The following is a 25859-nucleotide window of genomic DNA, read 5'->3' on the forward strand; positions in this document are numbered from 1 at the left end:
CAATGTCCAGGAGCTGGCACACAGCCCCTACCCTTTCCTTGCTGTCCCTCAACAACTTCCTTGGTTGTCTGCATCAAAATCTTAGCCTTTCCTTTCTGTTTATTGGGCATTCTCTCTTAAAATTACGCACCTCCGTACTAGTCAGCAGCACATTTATGAAACCGAGACCCCCTCCCATGGGAACTTCCCATAAAGGTCTCATCCAGTTAATTTCTGGCTTATCCTCTCCTTTATAATGTCTAGATTCCTGCTCTCCGGGAAATGAATCAAAGGGTTCTTCCCTTCCTTTCCGGTGCGTCTCACACCGTTTTGATTCGAAGTCTCCTCCCTCTCTTGTCAATTGAGATGGTAATCTAGTACTTTGTGAACAGGTCATCATACTACCCCTACTTTCTTCTTTCTTTAGCCGTGGGGGAAGAGGGGACGGTGAAGAAGGGTAGAGCATAGGAGAGAGGGGAAAGATAGGAGCCGGCATAGGAGGAGCATAAGGTGGAGGAAAGGAATGTAACACACCCCATCCTTGTGTTTCAGGGACAAAAGGTTCCTCATCCTTCTTGTCCTTACATTCTTTTTCATTCAAAACCAGTTGATCAATTGATCCACTGAGCCAGCAGGCTAAGCTGCATATTCTCTGCTCTTAATATTATCTTTGATTTTGATAGAGCCAGATGTTCAATGCCTGACACATCCAGTCCTCATCGGATCCGAACTTTGGCCAATATACCGAATTCCCCTTTATCGAGTTTTTTAACCCATTCCAGACAGCAATACCTGACCATGGTCTGTTTGTCTTTCTCACGGGTTTTTCCCGCACCCCAATCAGATAGCATTAATCCTAACAGACTTTGCTTAGTTATCTGATTGTCCCGTCCTTCCTTAGGACTATTTCCCTTGCTACTCACACCTCCCATACTAACAGGTAAGTAAAATTCCTCTTACCGGGATCCAGTAAATATTCCTAGCGTGCTTCCTTAACGTCCTCCCGTCATTTGTTCTCTTTGCCTCTTCTCGGATATCACTCGCTTCATCCACTGACAAGTCACCTGCCGTCCGTTAGTGCAGCTGAATCAGCCGGGGTGCACCTACCCTCGTCGTCGGGCACTCTGTCAGCGGAGGGAGTGGGATCCCGAACGAGTCCCCATTTGTGAGAAACAGAAGTACCTTCACAGAATTTGCTTGAGACAAAAATTGAGAACAAAGAACATTTATTATACAACAATGCAAAGTTGGGTGCTTCCCCTTACCCCGGGAATACACACATACACTGGGGCTCACCCAACTTTAATACAATATAGAAGTACCCTCCCCCTTACAATTCTTCTGCCTCTTGGATGAGTTTGGTATTAGGCAATCCTGTCTGCCTACGTGCTGTTTCTGTGAACTTGGAGGACCAGGGGGTATCCTGTCGGTGTCCCATCATGTCATTGTCCTTATTCACACCTTCCCGACTCTCAGGGCTTACTAACTTCTTATATGCAGAACTTGCTAATTCTGTCTAAGGCTAGAAGACGCTTATCTTATTCAGACTAACTTTACTTCCTACGTTCTATTATCTATCCTTATCCTATTCATACTGGCTTTATTCATTACACATATATCCATACTAGTTTTCTTCATCTTTCATATTTTCATATTAGTTTTACTCATCTCTCACAGTTATCCCTCTGCAGGATCTTGTGGTCCAAGGAGGTACAGCTGCTACACCAGGTGGGGATACAGTTGCTCAGAATGCTCTCTGTCAGATGTAGTGAGGATGGAGGGTGGGAGATAGACTTCCCTCAGCCTTTGCAGGAAGTAGAGGCACTTCTGGGCTTTTTTTTGGCTATGGAGCTGGAGTTAAGGGACCAGGTGAGGTTCTCTGCCAAGTGCACACCAAGGAACTTGAAACTCTTGATGACCTCAATGGTGGAGCCACCAATGGCCAGCAGAGAGTGAATCCCCCAGGCCCTCCTGAAGGTTGATGATGTAGAGAAACATCATGCATTGGATGGTCAATGTTGCTGTTCCCAGCATCATGGTGCTTGAGAATTAAATGTTTTTTTTTGTTCACGAATCATGAGGAATAGCCAGCAGCTTTTTTTTTTAATTTTTAATTTTTCACACCATAAATCACATTAACCATGATACACACTTTTTCCTTTTCACACATATACAGTGCCATTTTCTCCCCCCTCCCATCCCACCCTCCCTACCTCCCCCCTCCCGTCCATTTAAAGTACAAAATCTAGGATACATTAAACCAGTCAAACAATGTTGTCATTCAATAAAAATACACAAGAAATTCCACTGAGTCCATTCTTTTCATTTCCTTCTCCTTCCGTTAATTTAGGTAGTGAATGTCCCCGGTAGGTTTTCGCTATTGTGTTTCATGTGAGGCTCCCATATTTGTTCAAATATTTCAATATTATTTCTTAAACTATATGTTATTTTTTCTAATGGAATACATTTATTCATTTCTCTATACCATTGTTGTATTTTCAAATTATCTTCCAATTTCCAGGTTGACATAATACATTTTTTTGCTACGGCTAGAGCTATCTTAACAAATCTTTTTTGTGCATCCTCCAAATCAATTCCAAATTCTTTGTTTTTTATGTTACTTAGGAGGAAGATCTCTGGATTCTTTGGTATATTGTTTTCTGTTATTTTATTTAATATCTGATTTAGATCTTCCCAAAATTTTTCTACTTTCTCACATGTCCAGATTGCATGAATTGTTGTTCCCATTTCTTTTTTACATCGAAAACATCTATCAGATACTGTTGGGTCCCATTTATTTAACTTTTGAGGTGTAATGTATAGCCTGTGTATCCAGTTATATTGTATCATACGTAACCTCATATTTATTGTATTTCTCATCGTTCCAGAACATAACTTCTCCCGTGTTTCCTTTTTCATCCTTACATTTAAATCTTGTTCCCATTTTTGTTTAGTTTTACCTTTTGCTTCCTCATTCTCCTTTTCTTGCAGTTTAATATACATATTTGTTATAAATCTTTTGATTATCATTGTATCTGTAATCACATATTCAAAGTTACTTCCCTCTGGCAAACTCAAACTGCTTCCTAATTTATCCTTCAAGTAGGATCTCAATTGGTAATATGCCAGCGCTGTATCTTGAGTTATATTGTATTTATCTTTCATTTGTTCAAAGGATAATAATCTATTTCCTGAAAAACAATTTTCTATTCTTTTAATCCCTTTTTTCTCCCATTCTCTAAAGGAAAGGTTATCTATTGTAAAAGGAAGTAACTTGTTTTGCGTCAATATTAGTTTTGGTAATTGATAATTTGTTTTATTCCTTTCTACATGAATCTTCTTCCAAATATTGAGCAGATGATGTAATACTGGAGAACTCCTACGTTGTACCAATTTTTCATCCCATTTATATAATATATGTTCAGGTATCTTTTTCCCTATTTTATCTAGTTCTAATCTAGTCCAATCTGGCTTTTCCCTTGTTTGATAAAAATCTGATAGGTATCTTAATTTTGCGGCTCTATAATAATTTTTAAAGTTTGGCAGTTGTAAGCCTCCTTGTTTATACCATTCTGTTAATTTATCTAGTGCTATCCTCGGTTTCCCCCCTTTCCATAAAAAATTCCTTATTATTTTCTTTAACTCCTTGAAGAATTTCTCTGTCAGTTGTATTGTAAATGCCTGAAATAGGTATAATATCCTTGGAAAAATGTTCATTTTAATACAGTTTATCCTTCCTATTAGTGTTAGTGGTAAATCTTTCCAATGCTCTAAATCGTCCTGTAATTTTTTCATTAGTGGATAATAATTGAGTTTATATAGTTGGCCGAGATTTTTATTTATTTGTACACCTAGGTATCTTATTGCTTGCATTTGCCATCTAAATGGTGATTCCTTCTTAAATTTTGAGAAATCCGCATTATTCATAGGCATTGCTTCACTTTTATTTACGTTGATCTAGTAACCCGACACTTCTCCATATTCCTTCAATTTCTTATATAATTCTTTTATTGATAGTTCTGGTTCTGTTAAGTATACTATAACATCATCCACAAATAAACTGATTTTATATTTCTTGTCTTTTATTTTTATCCCTTTTATATTATTTTCTGTTCTTATCAATTCTGCTAGTGGTTCTATAGCTAACGCGAACAATAAAGGTGATAGTGGGTATCCCTGCCGTGTTGACCTGCTTAAGTTAAATTGCTTTGATACATGTCCATTTACTGTCACTTTCGCTAATGGTCCCTTACATAATGCTTTAATCCAATTAATATACTTCTCCGATAAACTGAATTTTTGCAATACTTTGAACAAATAATTCCATTCTACTCTGTCAAAGGCCTTCTCTGCGTCTAAAGCAACTGCTACTGTTGGCGCTTTATTCCCTTCTACTGCATGAATTAAGTTAATAAATTTACAAATATTTTCTGTTGTGCGTCTTTTTTTGATAAATCCAGTTTGGTCTAGATTTACCATTTTCGGTACATACTCTGCTAATCTTTTTGCTAATAGTTTAGCTATTATCTTATAATCTGTGTTAAGTAAAGATATTGGTCTATATGACGCTGGTGTGAGTGGATCTTTCCCTTGCTTTAGTATTACTGTAATTATTGCTGTTTTACATGAATCTGGTAAGCTTTGTGTTTTATCAATCTGGTTGATTACTTCCAGGAGGGGCGGAATTAATAAATCTTTAAATGTTTTATAGAATTCTATTGGGAATCCATCCTCTCCTGGTGTCTTATTATTTGGTAATTTTTTTATTATCTCTTGTATTTCTTCTATTCCAAATGGCTCTGTTAATTTATTTTGTTCCTCTATTTGTAATTTTGGTAGTTCAATTTTAGTTAGAAATTCATCTATTTTCCCTTCTTTCCCTTCATTTTCAGTTTGGTATAATTGTTCATAGAATTCTCTAAAGTTTTCATTAATCTCCGTTGGATTATATGTAATTTGTTTGTCTTTTTTCCTTGATGCCAATACCATTTTCTTAGCTTGTTCTGTCTTAAGCTGCCATGCTAGAATTTTGTGCGTTATTTTCCCCTAGTTCATAATATTTGTTTTGTCTTCATTATGTTCTTCTCCACTTTATATGTTTGTAGTGTTTCATATTTTATTTTTTTATCTGCCAATTCTCTTCTTTTAGTTGTATCTTCCTTCATTGCTAATTATTTTTCTATATTTACTATTTCCCTTTCCAACTGCTCTGTTTCCTGATTATAGTCCTTTTTCATCTTGGTTACATAACTTAGTATTTGCCCTCTAATGAATGCTTTCATTGCATCCCATAGTATAAACTTATCTTTCACTGATTTCGTATTTATTTCAAAGTACATTTTAATTTGTCTTTCAATAAATTCTCTAAAATCCTGCCTTTTAAGTAACATGGGGTTTAATCTCCATCTATACATTCTTGGAGGGATGTCCTCTAACTTTATTGTCAATATTAAGGGTGAATGGTCCGATAGTATTCTAGCTTTATATTCTGTTTTTCTTACTCTATCTTGCATGCGAGCTGATAACAAAAATAGGTCTATTCTTGAGTATGTTTTATGTCTAGCCGAGTAACATGAACATTCCTTTTCCTTTGGGTGTTGTTTCCTCCATATATCCAAAAGTTGCATTTCTTCCATCGATTTAATTATAAATTTGGTTACTTTGTTCTTTCTGTTAATTTTTTTCCCAGTTTTGTCCATATTTGAATCCAAATTCAGGTTGAAATCCCCTCCTATTAATATGTTCCCTTGCGTATCTGCTATCTTCAAAAAGATATCTTGCATAAACTTTTGATCTTCTTTGTTAGGTGAATATACATTGAGTAGATTCCAAAACTCCGAATATATCTGACATTTTATCATTACATATCTCCCTGCTGGATCTATTATTTCCTCTTCTATTTTAAATGGCACATTTTTACTAATTAATATAGCTACTCCTCTTGCTTTTGAATTATACGATGCTGCTGTTACGTGTCCTACCCAATCTCTCTTTAATTTCTTGTGCTCCAATTCAGTTAAATGTGTTTCTTACACAAATGCTATATCAATTTTTTCTTTTTTCAGTAAATTTAGCAGTTTCTTCCTTTTAATTTGGTTATGTATTCCATTAATATTTAAAGTCATATAGTTCAACGTAGCCATTTTATACTTTGTTTATCTTCCCTTTCCGTTTCTCCATCATTACCTTTCCTTCTTATCCATTTCTGTTTTCTTGTTTTGAACCCTTTATAAGACAACATTCCTAAAACATCAAACATTTTCCTTATTCTCCTATTTAAAACTTCTTTAGCCCCAATCTCCCCTTCCCCTCCTGAGTTGTCCTTTATCCCTTGTCGGACACCCACATCTCCCCTCTCCATTTGGATTTGCGAATTCACTCGCAAGCGTCAGCTGATTTTGCAGTGACCGTAACTCCTCCCCACCCAGCCCCCCCAGAAAAGATTTCAATTTTCATATGTAACAAAGGTCACTCTTTTAATTCCCTCCTTATTCCCTCTATTCCATTTCCTTCCCTTATTAATTCTTGTCTATACTCTATATATTTTCCTCTAAATACGGATACATTCATGTATGCACACTTTATATATATATATATATATATATACACACACACATATACCTCTTTACCCACATACATATAGATCGTGGTCATTTTTACTCTTATTACATGTCTTCATCTCTCTGCTTGTTTTGTAGTTGTTCTGCAAATTTCCTTGCTTCCTCTGGATCCGAGAATAGTCTTTTTCCATAAGATCGTTTTCGCTGTATTGAACTCCTTCCTCTTCTTCAGGAGTTCAAAATTTGTGTGTCTTTTTAGTTCGCAGTCTTTTGTACTCTCGTTATATGTCTTCATCTCTCAGTCTATTTTGTAATTGTTCTGCAAATTTTCGTGCTTCCTCTGGATCCGAGAATAGTCTGTTTTGCTGTCCTGGAATAAATATTTTCAATACCGCTGGCTGCTTTAGTATAAATTTATACCCTTTCTTCCATAAAATCGCCTTTGCTGTATTGAACTCCTTTCTCTTCTTCAGGAGTTCAAAACTTATATCTGGATAAATAAAGATTTTTCGCCCTTTGTACTCCAGTGGCTTGTTGTCCTCTCTTACTTTCTCCATTGTTTTCTCCAGTAACTTTTCTCTTGTAGTATATCTTAGGAATTTTACTAAAATAGATCTTGGCTTTTGTTGTGGTTGTGGTTTAAAGGCCAATGCTCAATGTGCCCTTTCTATTTCCATTTCTTGCTGTAGTTCTGGACATCCTAAGATCCTGGGGATCCAATCTTTTATAAACTCTCTCATATTCTTGCCTTCTTCATCTTCCTTAAGGCCCACTATCTTTATGTTATTTCTTCTGTTATAATTTTCCATTATATCTATTTTCTGAGCTATCAGTTCTTGTGTCTCTTTAACTTTTTAATTAGATTCCTCTAATTTCTTTTTTAAGTCCTCTACTTCCATTTCTACTGCTGCTTCTCGTTCTTCCACCTTGTCCATTCTTTTTCCCATTTCTGATAAGATCATATCTATTTTATTCACTTTCTCTTCTGTTCTGTTTATTCTTCTTCTTAAATCACTAAATTCTTGTGCTTGCCATTCTTTAAATGAATCCATGTATTCTTTAATAAGAGAAAGTATATCCTTTGTCTTGCCTTTCCCTTCTTCTTCTATTTCACTGTACTCTTCCTCTTCCTCTTCTTCTTCCTCTGCGTTGGCCATCTGTTGTTTCTTTGTTGTCCTTTTCTTCTCTTCTTTCTTGTTTTCGTTGTCTTCTGCGTTCTCCTCTTGCTGCTGCTGTTCTGCAGCTGTCATTGCCGGCTGTGGAGATCGACTCCCCAGCTGGTCCCCCCTCTCATCGGTGTGTTTTTTTGCATGGAGTCGCGCATGCGCGGTTGCGCACTTTTACTCGGCTCAGCGAGCCATTTTTGTAGTCCACTTTCTACCGACCTGAGGGAGCGGGTTTCTCTCTCCACCACGGGCCTCTTTGAACAGGTAAGGCCTTCTCCTTCTTCTTCCGTTGTCTTCTCTTCCTCTCTTCTTACCGTTGGTTTCGATTTTTCTTTTTTCATCGCCATCTTCTTTCCACCTTTATACTCACTTTACTTTAAATTTTATTTTTGTGCCTTTGTGTTTTCCTTTATTTTTTTCGACTTTTCTGGAGAGGGCTGGAGTTCACCGTCCGGCCACTACTCCATCACGTGACTCCTCCCCCAGCCACTTTGTTTTGAGTACGCTCCTAAATCATGCACGTTGTGCACTAACTAAAATAAGCGTTGGTGCAGATTTATAGTAAGTCAGAATATGAGGAGTAAAGTGTTCCAAGACACAGCTGGGATCTAGCAGTGTATGGTTAAAGTAGTGCACGGGAACATTTGTTTTACCAAGTTGAAGGTCCAATCGAATGATTGATGACAGCGGGAAAGGAACGGAACCTGAATCTGGAGGTTTGTGTTTTGAACTTCATGTCTCTTCTGTCTGATGGTGTTGATGGCGGTGGGGGGGGGGTTGTGGGAGAGACTGTGACAAGGTTGTCAGGGTTGTTGAATATGCTTTCTCAGCAGAGCATGAGAGTCAATGCAGGAGACATTGCTTTGTGGGTGGACAGATCTGCGGACACTTATTTTGCCATGATGGAAAGAGTGGTTTCCATTTCAGGTGTTGCTTCAAGATGATGGGATAGTTTTATGGTGCCTCTGTAAACGTTGATAAGTGATCCTTAAGGCATGCTGAAATAACCTCGGTTTTTGAGAAAGGAAATTTTTTGGTTCCCTGCTTGGACACCACGTTGAAAAAGTTGGAGAAGGACAAGTTGTTCATATTTATTCCTGAGAATCCTAGATTGGTCATTTCTGGTGTTACAATGCACTGTAGTGTCCAGCACCTTTGTTTTTCAGGCAAATGGGACCGTATACCAGAGGAAATGGGTTCAATTAACAACCAATTCAATCAGATTTTTGTTGATACACAGGAGACTGGGAATGTCATCAGCGATGACCGATCCCTGTTTCTACTGTGGAGAATGATGGGGGCGTGTAGTCGTGGGCATTATTGTTCAAATTCAGTATTATATTTGAGCTTGCACTGAAGTTCCTGCTGCATATGAAGGCAGGCAACTCTCCTATCCTATCAAAGGGCACTGTGTTGAGCTGGAGAGGAAATTGTTGGTGCCCTGCAGAGGTGTGTGTCAGGTACCTGAAAAATTGAAGGGGCTCAAACCTGTGCCTCTATTCAAGAATGGCTGCAGAGAAACCTGGAGATTACAGCCCAGTGAGTCAAGCATCTGTGGTCTACATTTTACTGGAGAGTATCTCTTGGTGCCTGCCACATTGACCACCGCCAGTGGGCTGATAACGCCTCAAACCGTGCATCTTGGCGCCTCACAGTTTGGCGGGCAGCAACCTCCTTTGAAGAAGACCGCAGAGCCCACCTCACTGACAAAAGGCAAAGGAGGAAAAACCCAACACCCAACCCCAACCAACCAATTTTCCCCTGCAACCGTGTCTGCCTGTCCCGCATCGGACTTGTCAGCCACAAACGAGCCTGCAGCTGACGTGGACATTTACCCCCTCCATAAATCTTCATCCGCGAAGCCAAGCCAAAGATTCTTTAGGAGTATATATAATGCACTGAGAAGTACAAGGACATATTGTATACAGTCACCCGGCTTTGGAAGTGGAATGTCATATATCACAAATCAGAATGAATGTTCTGAAGATGGAACCAAGCATTGATGAAGGCAAAGCTGCAGGTATTGAATAAATATAATTCATTAAGGCATTGGTTAAGGTTCTGCACAGAAGGCTGTTCAGGAAGGTTAGCTCGCAGGGAATGTGAGGAGAGAATTGCCAAAAGGAAAGAAAATGAGCTTTCTGGAAGAAAATTGAACGTGGTAGAGTAGGGTTTTGTTCTCACGGAGCCCTCTGACACCCGTTAAACCCGGTGATGGGCCCATTGTTGTTTGTCAACCATATCAATTATTTCAATGAAAACGTACATGACATGTGGAGCATGTTTGTGGATAACACCAAGGGTCTGGTACTGTAGTTGTAATGGAAATTAGGTGATAGACTAATCATTGATGGAAATAATTGAAAGAAATGTTAGATATTTTACTTTACAATGCCTAACCTGAGGAAACCCCATAAAGTGAACAATTGTAATTTTAGGCAGTGTTGTAGAGCAGCAAGATCAAGGGTTATAGGTACATAGGACAAGAAAGTGGCGTCACATGTAAAACGGCTTTTGGTCCTTTGGGCTACATGGAAGAATTGAGTTTCGAAACTGAGAGGTAGTGCTGAACTTGTGTAGGATGTTGGAAAGGTCATATTTTGAGTATTGAGTAGAATTTTGCACAGGGTGCTGTGGAAAAGATGTCAAGCAGGAGAGATTGCAGAGTAGATTTACTGGGATATTGCTGGGACTCATGGGTCTGACATTGACAGAGAGTTTGATCATGCATGAATTTTGTTCCATTGGAGCACAGGAAGATGGGACTCATCTTGGCGATGTGGACAATATGATGAAGGTATTCGCTGGAGGGTGAAGTTACAGCTGCCTCGAGTCGATGGTTTGGGTGGTCTTAAATAACTCTGCAGAGGATTTGAATGATTTCAGCAGTAATGTTACTGACTTTATCAAAACAGCTGTCAATGAGCATGTCCCCACCAAATCGTTCAAGGTTTTCTGCAACGAGAAATCCTGTATGAGCAGTCAAATCTACAACCTGCCAAGAACCAGATCACAGACTTTTAGGTCCGGAGATCGGAACAATATACAAGGAGCAGGTACGTCCTACCAAAAGACATCTCCTGGGCCATGTAGAGATTCAGGACCAGATGGAAATCATGAACGGTACCCACCGTTGTGCCAGGGCAAAATGACATAATCTCTCACTAAGTCAAGTCCGGTGCAATAGGAGACACCAAGGTTTCTCTCCCAGACAAACCCAATGCCTTCTAAACCTGATTTGACCTCCAAAACAAGGAAGGACCAATTTGCCCCACCCACATCCCCTAATGATGCACTACAAGTCAGTACCCAAGGATGAGGTGTGGGTTGTCTTCAGGAAAGTGAATCCAGGAAAGACATCTGGTCTGGATGGAGAACCCGACGAGTATGGAAATCGTGCTGACCAACCTACCAATATTTTCATGGATATCTCACTCTGACAGGGCGCGGTTCCCAGCTGTTTCAAATTGGCTTCAATCGGACCCATAAAGAATGTGGTAACCTACCTAAATGACTATCGACCAGTGACACTCACATCCACAGTGATGAAGTGCTTTGAGAGGAAGGTGTTAAAAAATATCAGTTCCTGTTTGAGTGCAACATGGATCCTACATGCCTGCACCGGATGCCATCTCACTGGCTCTACACAAAACCCTGTCCAAAGTGGGACAGCAAAGGCTTTTTATTGACTACTGTTCAGATTCAAAATTTTAATCCTCTCAAGACTGATCAGCAAACCTCAACAGCTGGGACTCAAAACCCCACAGTGTATTTCGATCCTGGATTTCCTTCCCTTCAGACCCCAAACAGTACAGACTGGCAAAACATCTCCTCCACAATATTAATCAGTACTGGAGCATCAGAGGACTGCATATGAATCCCCTCCCCCACCCCGTGGAGGAAATGTTATGAATTAAAGTTGCACAATTTGTTTTTTTTTATTTAGTCTCTTACATTAAGTTTCACACATAACTTTACTGTCTTCCCAGAGCAAATGGCTAATTGCTGTTCTAAAACCCCCACCCTGGCTCCGCAGTCGGTCTGCTCTGAAGCTTGGAGATGAATGAGTTAGGCAGTGTTTTCTCTCCAGCAGGGCTACTGAATTCTTCCTCACAAGTTTTCTTTTTGGTTCTTTCTCTGTTTTGATAAGCTTTAACGACCTTAAAATTGATGGATGTCTGACACAATTTGTAAAGAGCTTTGTTTTTTCATTTGCAAATGTTCCTGTTATCACATGTATTCAGATCATAAATGTACCAGTTTCCTGTAGCTAAGCAGAGGCTTGCATCTTTGCTTTTAGAGGACATTGGTCTCTCCATGGTACCAGGCTTTTTAAAATAAAGGCTTCCTAAGCAATAATTCCTCTGTGTTTAAGTTTCTTTTTCTACAACAGATGGCGACAAGGATGGGATACTTATAGGACGTTTCCCTCCCTTTCAAGTTGGGAAGGAATAACAACGTGGACGACCTTACAGTATCCCAAAAGAACCCACGGAAGAGAAACAAATCTGAAACCCTAGCTGAAAAGGGGGTGGATCGTAACGGGGGACTTGAGTGCTAGCTGTAACCATATAACAATTACAGCATGGAAACAGGCCAATTTGGACCTTCTATCCGGACTGATCCAAGTACCCTCCTCTAATTCCACCTACCAGCACCCTGCCCATATCCCTCCATCCTCCTCCCATTCATATACTCATCCAACTCATTCTTAAATTGGCGCTAACTCCACCACTTTTCCCGGAAGCCCATTCCACACAGTAACCACTCTGAGTAAACAAGTTCCCCCTTGTGTTGAGAGTTGCCCATCAACTCTCAACACATGACCTCTTGTATCCATCTTTCCTACTCTCAATGGGAAAAGCCTTTCCACATCAACTCCATCTATCCCTCTCATTATCTTAAACACCTCTATCAAATCCACTCTCAGCCTTCTACGTTCCAAGGAATAAAGACCTAATTTGCTCAATCTTTCCTTGTATTCCAGATGATGAAACCCAGGCAACATTTTTGTAAATCTTCTCTGCACTCTCTCTGTCTTGTTAATATCCTTCCTATAAATCGGTGATCAGAACTGCATACAGTACTTTAAATTTGTCCTTACTAATGCCTTGTACAGTTTCATCATTACTTCCCAACTCCTATATTCTATGCACTGATATTTATATAGGCAAGCATACAAAAGGCCTTCTTCACCACCCTAACCACATGCGCTCCTACCTTTAGGGAACAATGCACCATTACTCCTAGATCTTTCTGCTCCACTGCATTCTTTAATGCCCTCCCATTTACCGCATATGACTTGTTTTGATTATTCATTACAAAATTAAGCACCTCACATTTATCAGCATTAAACTCCATCTGCCATCTTTTTAACCACTCCTCTAAGCAGTTTAAATCCCTTTGCAATCTTTGAAAACCCTCTCATCATCCACAATTCCCCCTATTTTAGTATCTTCTGCAAATTTACTAATCCAATTTACCACCCCATCCTCCAGACCATTAATATATATGACAAACAGCAATGGTCCCAATACCGAACCCTGAGGTACACCGCTTGACTCTGGCCTCAATCCTGACAAACAACTATCTACTACTACTCTCTGGCACCTTTCTTCCAGCCACTGTTGAATCCATTTGACTATCTCCAAATTAATACCCAAGAACTTAGCCTTCCTAACTAACCTCCCATGCGGAACCTTATCGAAGCCCTTACTGGTCTATATAGATATGCTCTACCCTCATCAACAAGATTGGTCAAACACGACCTTCCACGCACAAATCCTTGTTGAGTGTCGCTGATCAGACCCTGTCCCTCCATATACTTATATATACTATATCTAAGAACGCTTTCCATCAATCTACATACCACAGACATCAAACTTACAGGCCGATAATTGCTAGGCTTGCTCCTCGAGCCCTTTTTAAACAAAGGAACCACATGCGCAACAAGCCAATCCTCCAGCACTATGCTGGATATTTGAAAAATCACTGCCGGAGCCTCCACTATTTCCTCATTAACTTCTCTCAAGGAGCTGGGAAAAATCCTGTCAGGACCTGGAGACTTATCCACCTTTATATGTTTCAAAAGCTCCAGTACTACTTCTTTCTTAATCACTATAGTGTCCATATATACCCTTTGCTTCCTTTACCCTGCACAGTACAATATCCTTCTCCTCAGTAAATACTGAGGAAAAGAAATTGTTCAAGACCTCCCCCATCTCTTTTGGCTCCACACACATTTGTCCTCTCTGATTCTCTATTGGACCAATTTTATCTCTAATTTTCCTTGCTATTTACATATTTGTAGAAAGGGGGGACTAAATGTAAAGCGTAGTTACTGAAAGACAAAGATGACAGAGGAACCTGTTGCAGAATTCCTTTACGTTGGTGAGCACTACAATTGCTTTATTGTTGAAATGTGCATCTTAACTCTGCTTTCTCCACAGAGCAATGGGAAATGCCAGCAGTCGAGCAACATCCTGGTGACAGGACAAAAGCACCTAGGATCCAGAAGACCAGTAAGAGAACCGAGAAACGAATAAAGACAGTAAAAGACATTCGACGCAAGGTAGGAGACCCGCTGAGAGCAACAGGCGCATGTAGGAGGGGCTAGGAAGGGTCAACAGGGACCTGAGGTAACAATGGGAGAAGGAGCCTCAGCAGACCTTGAGCAGAGAAAGAGATGCCTCTCCTGACTCCTCTTCCTCTCATGTAGTTCATCAAACCGCCAAAAATCATGATTGAAGACGTCCCTCTTTTAAAACCATGGACTCCAGCCAAGGCTAGGGCTATGGGAACAGAGGCACTGAACCCCATAAAGCGGCCAGCCGTTTTTCTAAATTGGCTAGTGCAAATACGCAACATTTATAATCCCCTCCTGGGTGATCTAAGAGCTCTTTTAAAATGTGTATACGGCAGTTCTTGGCCTGCATTTCAAGATACAGTGCTGGTTCCATCCATAGAGAACAGCGATTGGTGCCCTGATGACACGATTCAGGGTAATGAAACTCTCGCACACTGGTTGCAGCACAGGGGAGAGGAAGCCATCAAGAGAGCAGCCCATCACGAAGGGGACTTAGGGGAAGTTAATCGAGCCCACCTGATTTTATAGCAAGATTCAAAACCACCCGGGAAGAATATGCTGGGTTTCCACTGGAAGGGAATGGAGCACTGGTCATCCAAACCCTTCTCAATTGTATGCTTCCCCAACAAGTCCAGGCTTTTAAGATGCACAATTTAAATTGGCAGACCCTGACCTGGACTCAGTTCATTACCACACTGATAAACACCCCAGCTATTTTCACTGTCCATCCCCCCGCATGTGTGCCCTAGATGGCCTCGATGCTCCATTCCCCTGAAAACAAGACCGAGCCCATACTGTATTGCTGGCAGCTGTTGGTAACCCCTTCACTGGGCTAATACATTATATACAGCAAGAACTGAGCAACATGACGGCATCACCTCCTGTGGAAGTTGTGCGGGCCCTGCTGCAGGTAGTGTGGTATCACAAACGACTACATTGCACAGCAAGATTATCCCGATTATTGGGAAAGGGTGTCTGTTCATGAGGGTCAGAAGATGAAAATACAATAAGAGCCCTACCACTATTATGGGTCAATGGGACTCGGTATCCAGTACGCCTTTCGTATGAGCAGTGGGAGCTTTACCATTCGGAGGACACTGTGCCTCATTTAGCACTTGCAATATGCCCCCCTTTTCAAGCAAAACAGATGGGGCTGATGATTAAACAATTACAATCTAGCCCAGTAGTAGGGTGTGTTGGCAGTTTGCAGTGGTATGGACCAGAAGAAGGCAGGATATAACTGCCTGAAATCTTCCAGTTGCTGGAGAATCCCACAACTGAGGTTTAGCAGCAGCAGCCCCCCTTGCCATCTGATTGCACAGAGTTGGTGGCACGAGACATGGTGGCCACCCACTTATGGGCAGACCACAAGACTCATGTAGGCTTAGCAACTTCTGCAAAGGACCTCAAAGTACAATTAAGGGAGAACGTGTTATTGCCCTGTGTCAGGCAGTACCAGTTGGCCCCAGAAGCAGAGAAAGGCATAGCACCTGTAATAGACTCCTTGCTGGAGTAAGGGGTACTTAAGCCTACAGTCAGCCTTGCAGTATGCCAATATTGCTTATACCCAAGATGGGCATATAAAAGGAATGGCGTTTTGTGTAGGATTTGTGGGCCATAAACAACATTGTTGTTCCTATTGCCCCTATTGTACTGGACGTTAACATAGTACTTTCCTCCATTCCATTGGATGCCATCGACTTGTGTTCTGCATTCTTCTCCATCCCAATGCACCCGGACAGCCAGCACCTGTTTGCATTCACCTACAGGGGGCAACAATACACCTGGACTCCTTTACCACAAGGGTACACTGAGAACCCGCTGGTCTATGCTGCGGTCATCAAACATGACCTGATTGAATGCCACCTCGAAGGAGGTTCAATAATAATACAGTATGTTGATGACCTGTTGGTAGCATCCCCCACCCTGGCTGAGTGTGTGCAAGACTCTTTGGCAGTGCTCCAGTTTTTAGCAGGAGAAGGCAATCGTATGTCCAGGGCCAAGTTGCAGTTCTGTCAGTCCTATGTGCAGTACCTGGGTTTTACACTGAAAGCAGGAACTCGAGAAATTGGACCAGAGTAAAAGCCATTATACAGATGTCACCCCGAAGACAAAGAAGGAGTTTTTTTTCCTTCCTGTGGATTGTGGAATACTGTTGGCAATGGATCAGTGAATATTGAACATATGATGCCATTCTGAGGTCTAAGGAGGCACTCCTGCTGGTGGACTGGACTCCGGATCAGCAAGCTGCCTTCCAGGCTTTCGAAATCGCTGTGATTGCGGCCCCTGCACTACAAACATCCATTCCAGTTGCACGTTTGTGAGAAGAAGGGATTCGCCACAGGAGTCCTGACCCAGTCCCACGGAAGAGGAAAAAGACCAGTTGCTTAATATTCTACCGCTTTGCCTGCTGTCGTCCTGGGTATGCCTGCCTGCCTTCGTGCAATAGCAGCCACCGTTATCATAGTGGAGAAATCCTTGCGTCTGGTTCTCGAATACCCGTGTGAGATTCGTGTGCCCCATGCTGTGATGCTACTCTTGAACTCTGCTGTTACTCAGCACTTCACTGCCTCCCGCCATACGGGCTATGAGATAATCCTCATGTCACACTCTAACTACACCTACTAACTCCAATGTTCGCCAACGGTCAATCCCGCCACCTTTGTTCTGAAACTGACGGAAAACTATAACCCTGACTGCCTAGTGACGGTTCAGCAGTCCACCCCTCCCAGGGTGGACCTACGATCTGACCCTCAGCCAAATCCAGACCTGATTCTTTTCACCGATGGTTCCTCACATAGAACACGCGATTATCTGCTTCTGGCTGCCTATGCTATAGTAGACCCACATCAGATTGTGGAAGCCTTTGCCCTACCTCGAGGCACTTCAGTGCAAGCAGCCGAACTTTTTGCCTTGACGAGAGCCTGCATTCTGGCAAAAGGACAGTCAGCCAACATATACACAGATTCCCAGTATGCTTACCGTGTGGTGCATGATTTCGGACAAATATGGAAGAACAGCGGGTTCATCATCACATCTGGGAAACCCATCAAACACTCCCAGCTAGTGCTGAATCTACTAGAGGCCATTCAGCAGTTCACTCAAATAGCCATTATTAAATGTGAAGCACACGCAAACGCAGGTGATGCAGTGTCCTGATGAAATGAAAGAGCAAATGAGGTTGCCAAACATGTAGCTGCAACTCAAGATCTGATACTCCCAGCGTTCAAAGCCCTTCTTAAGCCCCCGCAGACCCCTGTTCCCATGGTGACCCCTGATGAGCTACAACAAGCACAACAGAATGCCAGCTCACAAGAGAAACGTAGCTGAGAGTGTGCACACTGTTCCTTAATGGATGATTTTCTTTTTCACCCAGATGGCATGTGGTATGTCCTCGAAGCCTGTTTTTGCCCCTATGTCGCCTGATTCATGCACATGCTCACATGGGCAAAGGAGGGATGCAGCATGCAATCGAGCAGCAATGGTATGCCCCCGGAATAACACCAATCATTCAAAAGATTGTGCGATCGCAGCACAATGAAGGAAAAGGGGAAGCTGCATATGATCACCTGCCAATGCTTGAATTACCCTTTGAAAATTTGCAAATTGATTTTGTACACATGCCCTCAACTTTGGGATACTTTGGTGACAATGGGTATGTTCACCCAATGGGTGGAAGCCGATCCTGCCCAGAGGGATGATGCTTGGACTGTGGTTAAAATACTGTGGAAGAAAATAATACTCAGATGTGAAATACCCATGGGGATAAATAGTGACAGGGGCACCCATTTTATAGGAAAAATAGTAAAGGATTTGACACAGGCTTTGGGGTTCAAATGGAAGTTGCATATTCCCTACCAGGCTCAAATGTCAGGGAAAGTGGAAAGACTAAACAGCAAATTAAAGAATGTCTAAGGTATGCCAGGATAATAACTTGCCCTGACCAGAGGCCCTCCCCATGGTACTATACACATTGCGAAACAGGAAAAGCAGGACTACGGACTAACGCCTCGCAATGGCCACAGGAATTAGGCCTCCATGAGGCAAGGTGAAAATGGCACAACCCACAAGAAACAGAGTCAAATTAATTCCCTTTTTTGATCACCAGCCATGGGCAACAGAAGAAAACTAAATATATTATTAGGATTTATGTCAGTGTATATGACATTGTCCTCTGCTATATTGTCCTCTGCTCTAAAGGGTAATCTTTTTGACCAATCGCATCAAAGATTACATGGAAATCGAACCACATGTTACCCATTACCACAGTCGGTTGAGGCTTTGTTTGTAGCCTCCCCGGAATGGAATCCTAAAGCTTTGAATACCACTGACACTTTGGATGCCTTTTGTCAAGGGAGTACAGGCAAATTCGTGCGAGGAGTGATAGGACAGTGAGTGGAACTCATATATAACAGGAGACGTGAATCTCCTCGTGTGATAGCACAGATTCTATCACCAATGTGTATATGTACAAATGGTAGTGTAGGATGACTGTGATTGGCTGAGAGTGTAGCCACACCTATTGGCAGGTCTTAAAGGATTGTTCCTAGCCAGACCAGGTCATTCTGGACTGGTCGACCTACTTTTGATATGCTCTAGTCTTTTAATTAATAAAAGCCTTGGTTTGGATCAACAAATCTTTGGTTCTTTCAACGTGCACTACACCTCGCCCTGACTGTCACAGATCTGTTCCCCTTCTGCGAACCAGGGCTGATTGCTTGGATGCACAGAGCTACTCCTATTGCTTTAATGGCTAGGGGTGGGGATGTGTAGTGGCCAAAATTCCCACCAATGCATCCTGTGCCACAACCCGTTGCACACTCCGACGATTTAGCATAAAAAATAACTGGTTTAGGTGCGCTTGTACCTCACAACAATGTTTTAATATAGAGGAGGGACCACAAAAGATCTGTGGGGAGTGCCACGGCACACGTTTCACCTCCAGTCCCTTGATATACCCACATAATTCTTCCGATTTTGAACCTTATAAGGGAATGACGAATTGGCATAAAAACCAAGCGACGGGAACTGGAACAACTTGGATAAAATGTTACAGGGCCAAGGATGGATTTGTCTTCCTTTTTAACAGGACCTATACCATCACGACACCTACTCTACCAACCTTGTTAGTGGTGGGCATCATTGGACTAGTTATGGTTCCCTGCCCTCAGAGGACTGACATTAGGTGAAGGCTTGTGGCTTGATCTGTTAGCCAAGAATTCTGTGCTGACTGGAAGAATCTAAAAGGGCTAAGCTCCCCTATTGGTTATCGGATTCTGAGCTCTCTGACATTAGGAGGTTCAGCAGGAGCCATAGCAACAAAAAAAATCAGAATTACCTTATTTGTGGCCTGACTACATTAGGAAATAACACCATGGCAGGACTGGAGGCCATAAATAAGGAATTAGCAGAATTACGCTTGTATGCTCAGCAAACCCGATATGCAGTAGATTACCAGTTAGCTCAACAGGGAGGTGTGTGTGCCATAATAGGCAATAAATGCATAACTGATGTGATAGATTAATCCTACAATATCACTCATGCAATCTCGGAAATTCAACAACAGCTAGACAACTTCAAGTTAGGAGTCACTGGACAGGGAGGATGGTTCTCTTGGCTCTCCAGCTGGATTTCTGGCTGGGGAGGCTGGATACTGCATAGCAGTATATGTTTTAGGGTGTTGTGCATGCAGTGTACTAAACGTATGTGGCAGTCAGTTATTAAAAAAAAGGCCATGGGAGTTTCTGAAAACATCCCGATGATGTCCCAAATGGCCAGAGACACCACTAGCCAGGAGCACTGGTGGGGAGAAAAGGTTTACCCCGCAAAAGAACAACCCTTCCCTGAAAATTTCAGTGTCCCATATGAAGAGGAGGAAGATATACCTCAGTAAGATGTGTTTATCTAGAAGATTAACAAGGATGGATTGTGGAGGAAATTTTATGAATTAAAGTTTCACAATTTGCTTTATTACTTAGTCTCTTACAACATTAAGTTTCACACATAATTTTACTGTCTTCCCAGAGCAATGGCTAATTGCTGTTCTAAAACCCCCACCCTGGCTCTGAAGCTTGGAGATGGATGAGTTAGGCAGTGTTATCTCTCCAACGGGGATAACTGAATTCTTCCTCACAAGTTTTCTTTCTGGTTCTTTTTCTCTGTTTTGATCAGCTTTAATGACCTTAAAGTTGATGGATGTCTGACACAATTTGTAAAGAGCTTTGTTATTTCAGTTGCAAATGTTCCTGTTATCACATGTATTCTGATTATAAATTTACCAGTTTCTGTAGCTCAGCAGAGACTTAGATCTTTAGATTTTTGCTTTTAGAGGACATTCTTCTCTTCCTGGTACCAGGGCTTTTAAAATAAAGGCTTCCTAAACAGCAATACCTCTGTGCTTAAGTTTCTTTTTCGACAAGAACCCCCCCCCACCCTGCTCTATTCGCTTTGAACCTGATAGTTTGAGTTAGAAAGGCAAGACTATTTACATATTTGTTAAAGATATACAGTGGTTGGTAACTGTCTAAAAAGCGGCAATAAGTCAGCACACAGGACGTAGACAGAAACCTTGGCTGAATTACTAACAACAATATAACACCAATGTCTGCAATCAAGGAGCTGATTGTGGACTTCAGGAAGGGAAAACCATTGGTGTACAATCCAGTGATCATCAGGGTGGAGAGAGTGAGGAAATTTAAATTCATTGCAGTCACTATCTCTAAAAGCTTTTATGAACTCAGCAGACCAATGACACGGTGAAGAAAGCTCGTCAGCATCTCTTCATCCTCAGTAGTTTGAGGAAATTTTCACAACACTGGAAACCTTGGTAAACCTCTACAATGTGTGGAAAGTGTGGTGGCCGACTGCATCATGGCCTGGTATGGGGGCTTCAATACCTTTGAGAATAAAACCCTGCAACCATTAGTGTACAAAGTCCAGGCATTGAGCTCTCCCTACCATTGAGAAAATTGACATGGAATGCTGCAGTTGGAGAGCACCAGAAATCATCAAGGATCCACGTCACCCAGCACACGCTCTGTTCTCGCTGCTGCCATCAGGAAAGAGGTCTTGGTGCCATAAGACTCGCATCACCAGGTTCAGAAACAGTTGCTACCTCTCCGCAATCACACTACTAAACGGACTCGTTCAGAAACTCATTTAAGGACCCTTTGCATGACATTCATTACTGCATTTCTACAGTCCATTTGTTTACATTTCTTTCTTGTGTTGCCTTCTATTTTGCTTGAGTACTATTTACACTACGAATAAGTAGAAATTCTGCATGGTCATCAGGAAAAAAGAGCCTTAGAGTTGTATGTGTTGTCATGTATGTACTCTGCCAATAAATTTGAATTTCGAACTTTGAAATAATTCAGTGATGTAAACTCGTGTTTTTCAAACTGCCCCATAAACTCACATCCCACTTTAAATAACCCCTATGCCATCGGTGCTCTGTGATTAGTAAGGGATTACTTAAGGTGGGATATGAGTGGGAAGGAAAGGTTGAGAACCACTGCTCTACACCCAAGTGTTACTGAAATATTTTGATTGAGAAAAATTGGTCAGAGTTGGAGTAGCAGAATAGTAAGTCTGATTTCATTGCTTGGATGGCGATGCAGAAGAAAGAGCTTCAGAATCCTGGGGCATGCACGTGGTTACGAGGAAAGGAGGAGCAGCACCTACCAGACCGTCTGCACCTTGGTAGGGCCTGGTATCAAAGTTCTTATGGAATTGTGTGCCAAAGCTGTTGGGGACAGATTAAACAAATATGCTGGAGAGATAGGAATAGAAAGAGGGGGAAATAATGCAGAAAACAAAGCAAAGTTAGATCACAGAGCAGTAAAAGTGGGGGAAAGATCACAAGCAAACTGAACAATGATTCCTAACTTCATCGGAGAATGAGTATCAGGTCACTTGGTACAAATGTCCAAAGGATTCAAGGTCATTGACCGTCACACAAACCATTACAAATAGGTATGATTCAGTGGCTATGAGAGAAACATGGTTATCCAATTTCTGAAGGATAGGCAGTAAAGTAATATACGGTATTAATTAAGGAGGTCTTCGGAGCTCATGTGAAAGACGATCCAAGATCAATGGAGGAGAACAAGAATTCATCTGGGTGGTGATTGAGGAGAACATTTTTAAAAATCAACATTCATATAATAACCATGTAGCATCCCCAAACATCTAAAGGATGTAAGAATGGATCGAGGACACATCAACATCCACATCGAGTGGGCGAATCAAGTCGGTCAATTTAGTCCTGTGGCACATTGAATGTGAGGGGAATTTAGGAGCACAAGGAACATCCATCCTCCACTACAAGATCACGATATAGGTACAGAAGTAGGCACATTGGCCCAAAGAATCTACTCCGCCATTCTAATCATTCACTGATCCACAAATTCAGGACCTTCTGGCTAAAGAGTTCTTATGTGTCACTTTTTTAAAAATTGTCACCATTTCTTGCTGAATTTGTGCCCTCTTGTCCTCAACTCCCCTTCCATGGGAAATATCCATGCCACATCTACTCTGTCCCAGCATTTCAGCATTCAAAATGCTTCTGTGAGACCCCCTTCATCCTTCTGTACTTCAACAATTACTGTCCAAGAGCTGACAAATGATCCTCATTTCATTTCTGTTATCATTCTCGTAAATGTTCACTGAATCCTCTCCAACTCTAGTATGCCCATTCTCAAATAAGGTCCAATACTGTACACAATACTCAAAGTGAAGTCTCAGCAGTGCTTTATAGAGTCTCTTATATGCTTCACCACCAACTCAACTTGGAGGTTAACCTTTAGAGTATCCTGCACGATAATTCCCATCCCTTTGCACTTTGGAATTTTGAATTTTCTGCCCATCCAAATGATAGTCTGCCCATCTAGTTCTTCTACTAAAGTGCATGACCGTACACTTTCCTTGGAATCAGTGGATTCGGTGGTGTTCAAAAACTCAGGTGAGGATCTGAATGATTAAACAAGGGCTGGCACAGGGTTTATCATAACAGTTATGGATTAGTGTGTCCCCACCAAATTGCTCAGACTTTTACCCATCCAGAAGCTCTGGATGAATAATGAAACCCAGAACCTTCTGAGAGTGAGATCACAGGCATTTAAGTCCGGAAATCCAGATGAAAACTGAAGTGGCAGTTGTGACCAACAGAACGCCATCTCACAGGTGAAGTGGATGTTCCAGACGGAGATGGAATCAACAAAGGATACCCAACAGCTGTCACAGGGCCAAAATGATATAACCTGCTGGATGTCAAAGCTACATTCCCAAATGAACTCAATGTGTTCTGTACACAACTCTGGTACAAGGAATTACCACCACTGTTTACACCCATGTCACCTGATAATCCACTCCTATCCCTATCATCTGTGCTGCCTTCAGAAGAGTGAATCCGAGAAAAGCATTTAGCCCAAATGGAGTACCCAGCCAAGTATTAAAAATCTGTGTTGGCCAGCTTGCCAATGTATTCACAGATATCTTCAACATCACACTCCTACCCATTTTAAACAGGCATCAGTTGTACTGATGCCCAAGAAGAGAGAGGTAACCTGCCGAAATGACTATTGACCAGTGGTAACCACATCACCAGTGGTGAAGTATTTTGAATGGCTGGTGTTGAAGCATATTAGATCCTGTCTGAGTGATAACATCGATCCATTCCAATACACCTATTGTAGTGACAGGACTAGTGCAGATGCCATCTCACTGGCTCAACTCAAACCCATGGAACATCAGAACAGTAAAGATGTAAATAGCAGGATGTTCTTTATCAGTTACAATGTAATTGGATAATAAATTCCTCACTTCCACACCACAATTGGTGCAGACTTGAATGATCATCACCTCCACAATCTCCATCAGTACCGGAGCACCATGAGGCTGCATCATTAGCCCCTGCTCTACTCAATTTGCACCTATGACTTGGTGGCTCAATACAACAATAACAGCATCTACAAATTTGTCAATGATGCCACAGTAGTGGTTGGCCATTAGTGAAACTTGGTTGCAGGAGGGAGGACAGGCAGCTCAATGTTCCAAACTTCAGTGGCTTCAGAAGTGATAGAACAGGGTTGGGGGGGGGGGGTGGGTGGGGATGGTTGTGCATGAAAGGGGGAAGGGTGGCATTGCTTGTGAGAGAAATATTACAGCTGTGCTCAGGCAGCACAGACCAGAGGGTATATTGGTGGAGCTGAGGAACGGGAAAGGTATGACCACACACATATGGTTGAATTATAGACCGCTCAAAAGCGAAAAAGAATTGGAGGTTCGTACCTCCAGAGCAGAGGTGGCCAAACCACGGCTCATAAGCCACATGCGGCTCTTTGACATGTAAAGTGCGGTTCGCGGGGAGGGTGGGTGTCGCGAGCGGGGAGGGTTCTTGTTGTAGCGGGGAGGGTGAGTGTCGGCAGCGGGGAAGGTGAGTGTCGACAGCGGAGAGGGTAGATGTCACCAGCGGGGAGGGTCAGTGTCGGCAGCGGGGACCATTGGTGTTTGCAGCGGGGATGGTAATTTACGGCAGCGGTGAGCGTAGATGTCCGCAGTGGTGAGGGTGTCTGTTGGCAGCGGGTTGGGTGGGTGACGGCAGCGAGGAGGGTGGGTGTCTGCAGTGGGGAGATTGGGTGTCCGTAGCGGGAAGAGTGGGTCTCAGCAGCGGGGAGGGTGTGAGACTGCAGCGTGAAGGGTGGGTGTCGGCAGCGGGTAGGGTAGTGGTCAGCAGCAGGAAGGTAGGTGTCGGCAGCGGGGAGGATGGATGTTGGCAACGGGGAGGATGGATGTTGGCAACGGGAAGGGTAGGTGTCTGCGCGGTCGGTTTCGTCAGCGGGGAGGGTGGATGTCCGGAGCAGGGTGGTTGGGTGTCTGCGGAAGGCACGGAAGGAGTCGGCAGCAGGGAGGGTGGGTGTCGGTAGAGTAGGTGTCGGCAGCAGGAATGGTGGGTGTCGGCAGTGGGGATGATGGATGTCACCAGCAGGGAGGGATGGTGGGTTCCGTCAGGTAGGGTTCGTGTCGTCAGCTAGGAGGGCGAGTGTCGGCAGCGGGGAGGGGGGTTGTCACCAGCGGTGAGGGTAGGTGTCGGCAGCGGGGATTGTAGGTTCCTGCAGAGGGGAGTTTGGCTGTCTGCAGCGGGGAGGTTGGGTTTCGCCAGCGTGGAGTATAGGTGTCGGCAGCCGGGTGGGTGGGTGTCGGCGGCGGGGAGGGTGGGTATCTGCAACGGGGAGTTGGGTGTCGTCAGCAGTGAGGGTTGGAGTCGACAGCAGGGAGGCTGGGTGTCGCCAGCTGGAGTGTAGGTGTCGGCAGCTGGGAGGGTGGATGTCGGCTGCGGGGAGGGTGGGTGTTGCTAGCGGGAGGTTGGGTTTCGCCAGTGGGGAGCGTAGGTGTCCGCTGCCGGGACGGTGGGAGTTGCCAGCGGGGAGGGTGGGTGTCGACTGCGGGGAGGGTGGGTTTCGGCTGCGGGAAGCGTGGGTGTCGGCAGCCGGGAGGGTGGGAGTCCACAACAAGGTGGTTGGATGCCTGCAGCAGGGACGGAAGGTGTCGGCAGCGGGGAGGGTAGGT

General features: G+C 42.8%; 1 protein-coding gene across 2 annotated transcripts in view; it reads left to right on the top strand.

The window, feature by feature from the left end:
- The window catches only part of LOC138740949 (histone H2A-like), a 40123-nt gene extending 18502 nt beyond the window's left edge, over positions 1-21621 (top strand). The window contains exons 3-4 of one of the 2 annotated variants that reach the window (XM_069894316.1): positions 14155-14276; positions 16034-21621. In XM_069894316.1, the coding sequence (XP_069750417.1) occupies positions 14155-14156 (2 nt within the window). In that variant the 3' untranslated portion in view covers positions 14157-14276; positions 16034-21621. The remainder of the gene's footprint in view (positions 1-14154; positions 14277-16033) is intronic. The other variant, XM_069894317.1, reaches the window with a different exon arrangement.
- Positions 21622-25859: the final 4238 nt, after the last annotated feature.

Source organism: Narcine bancroftii, chromosome 8 (genome assembly GCF_036971445.1).
Source record: "Narcine bancroftii isolate sNarBan1 chromosome 8, sNarBan1.hap1, whole genome shotgun sequence".
In the NCBI taxonomy this organism is placed as follows: Eukaryota; Metazoa; Chordata; class Chondrichthyes; order Torpediniformes; family Narcinidae; genus Narcine; species Narcine bancroftii.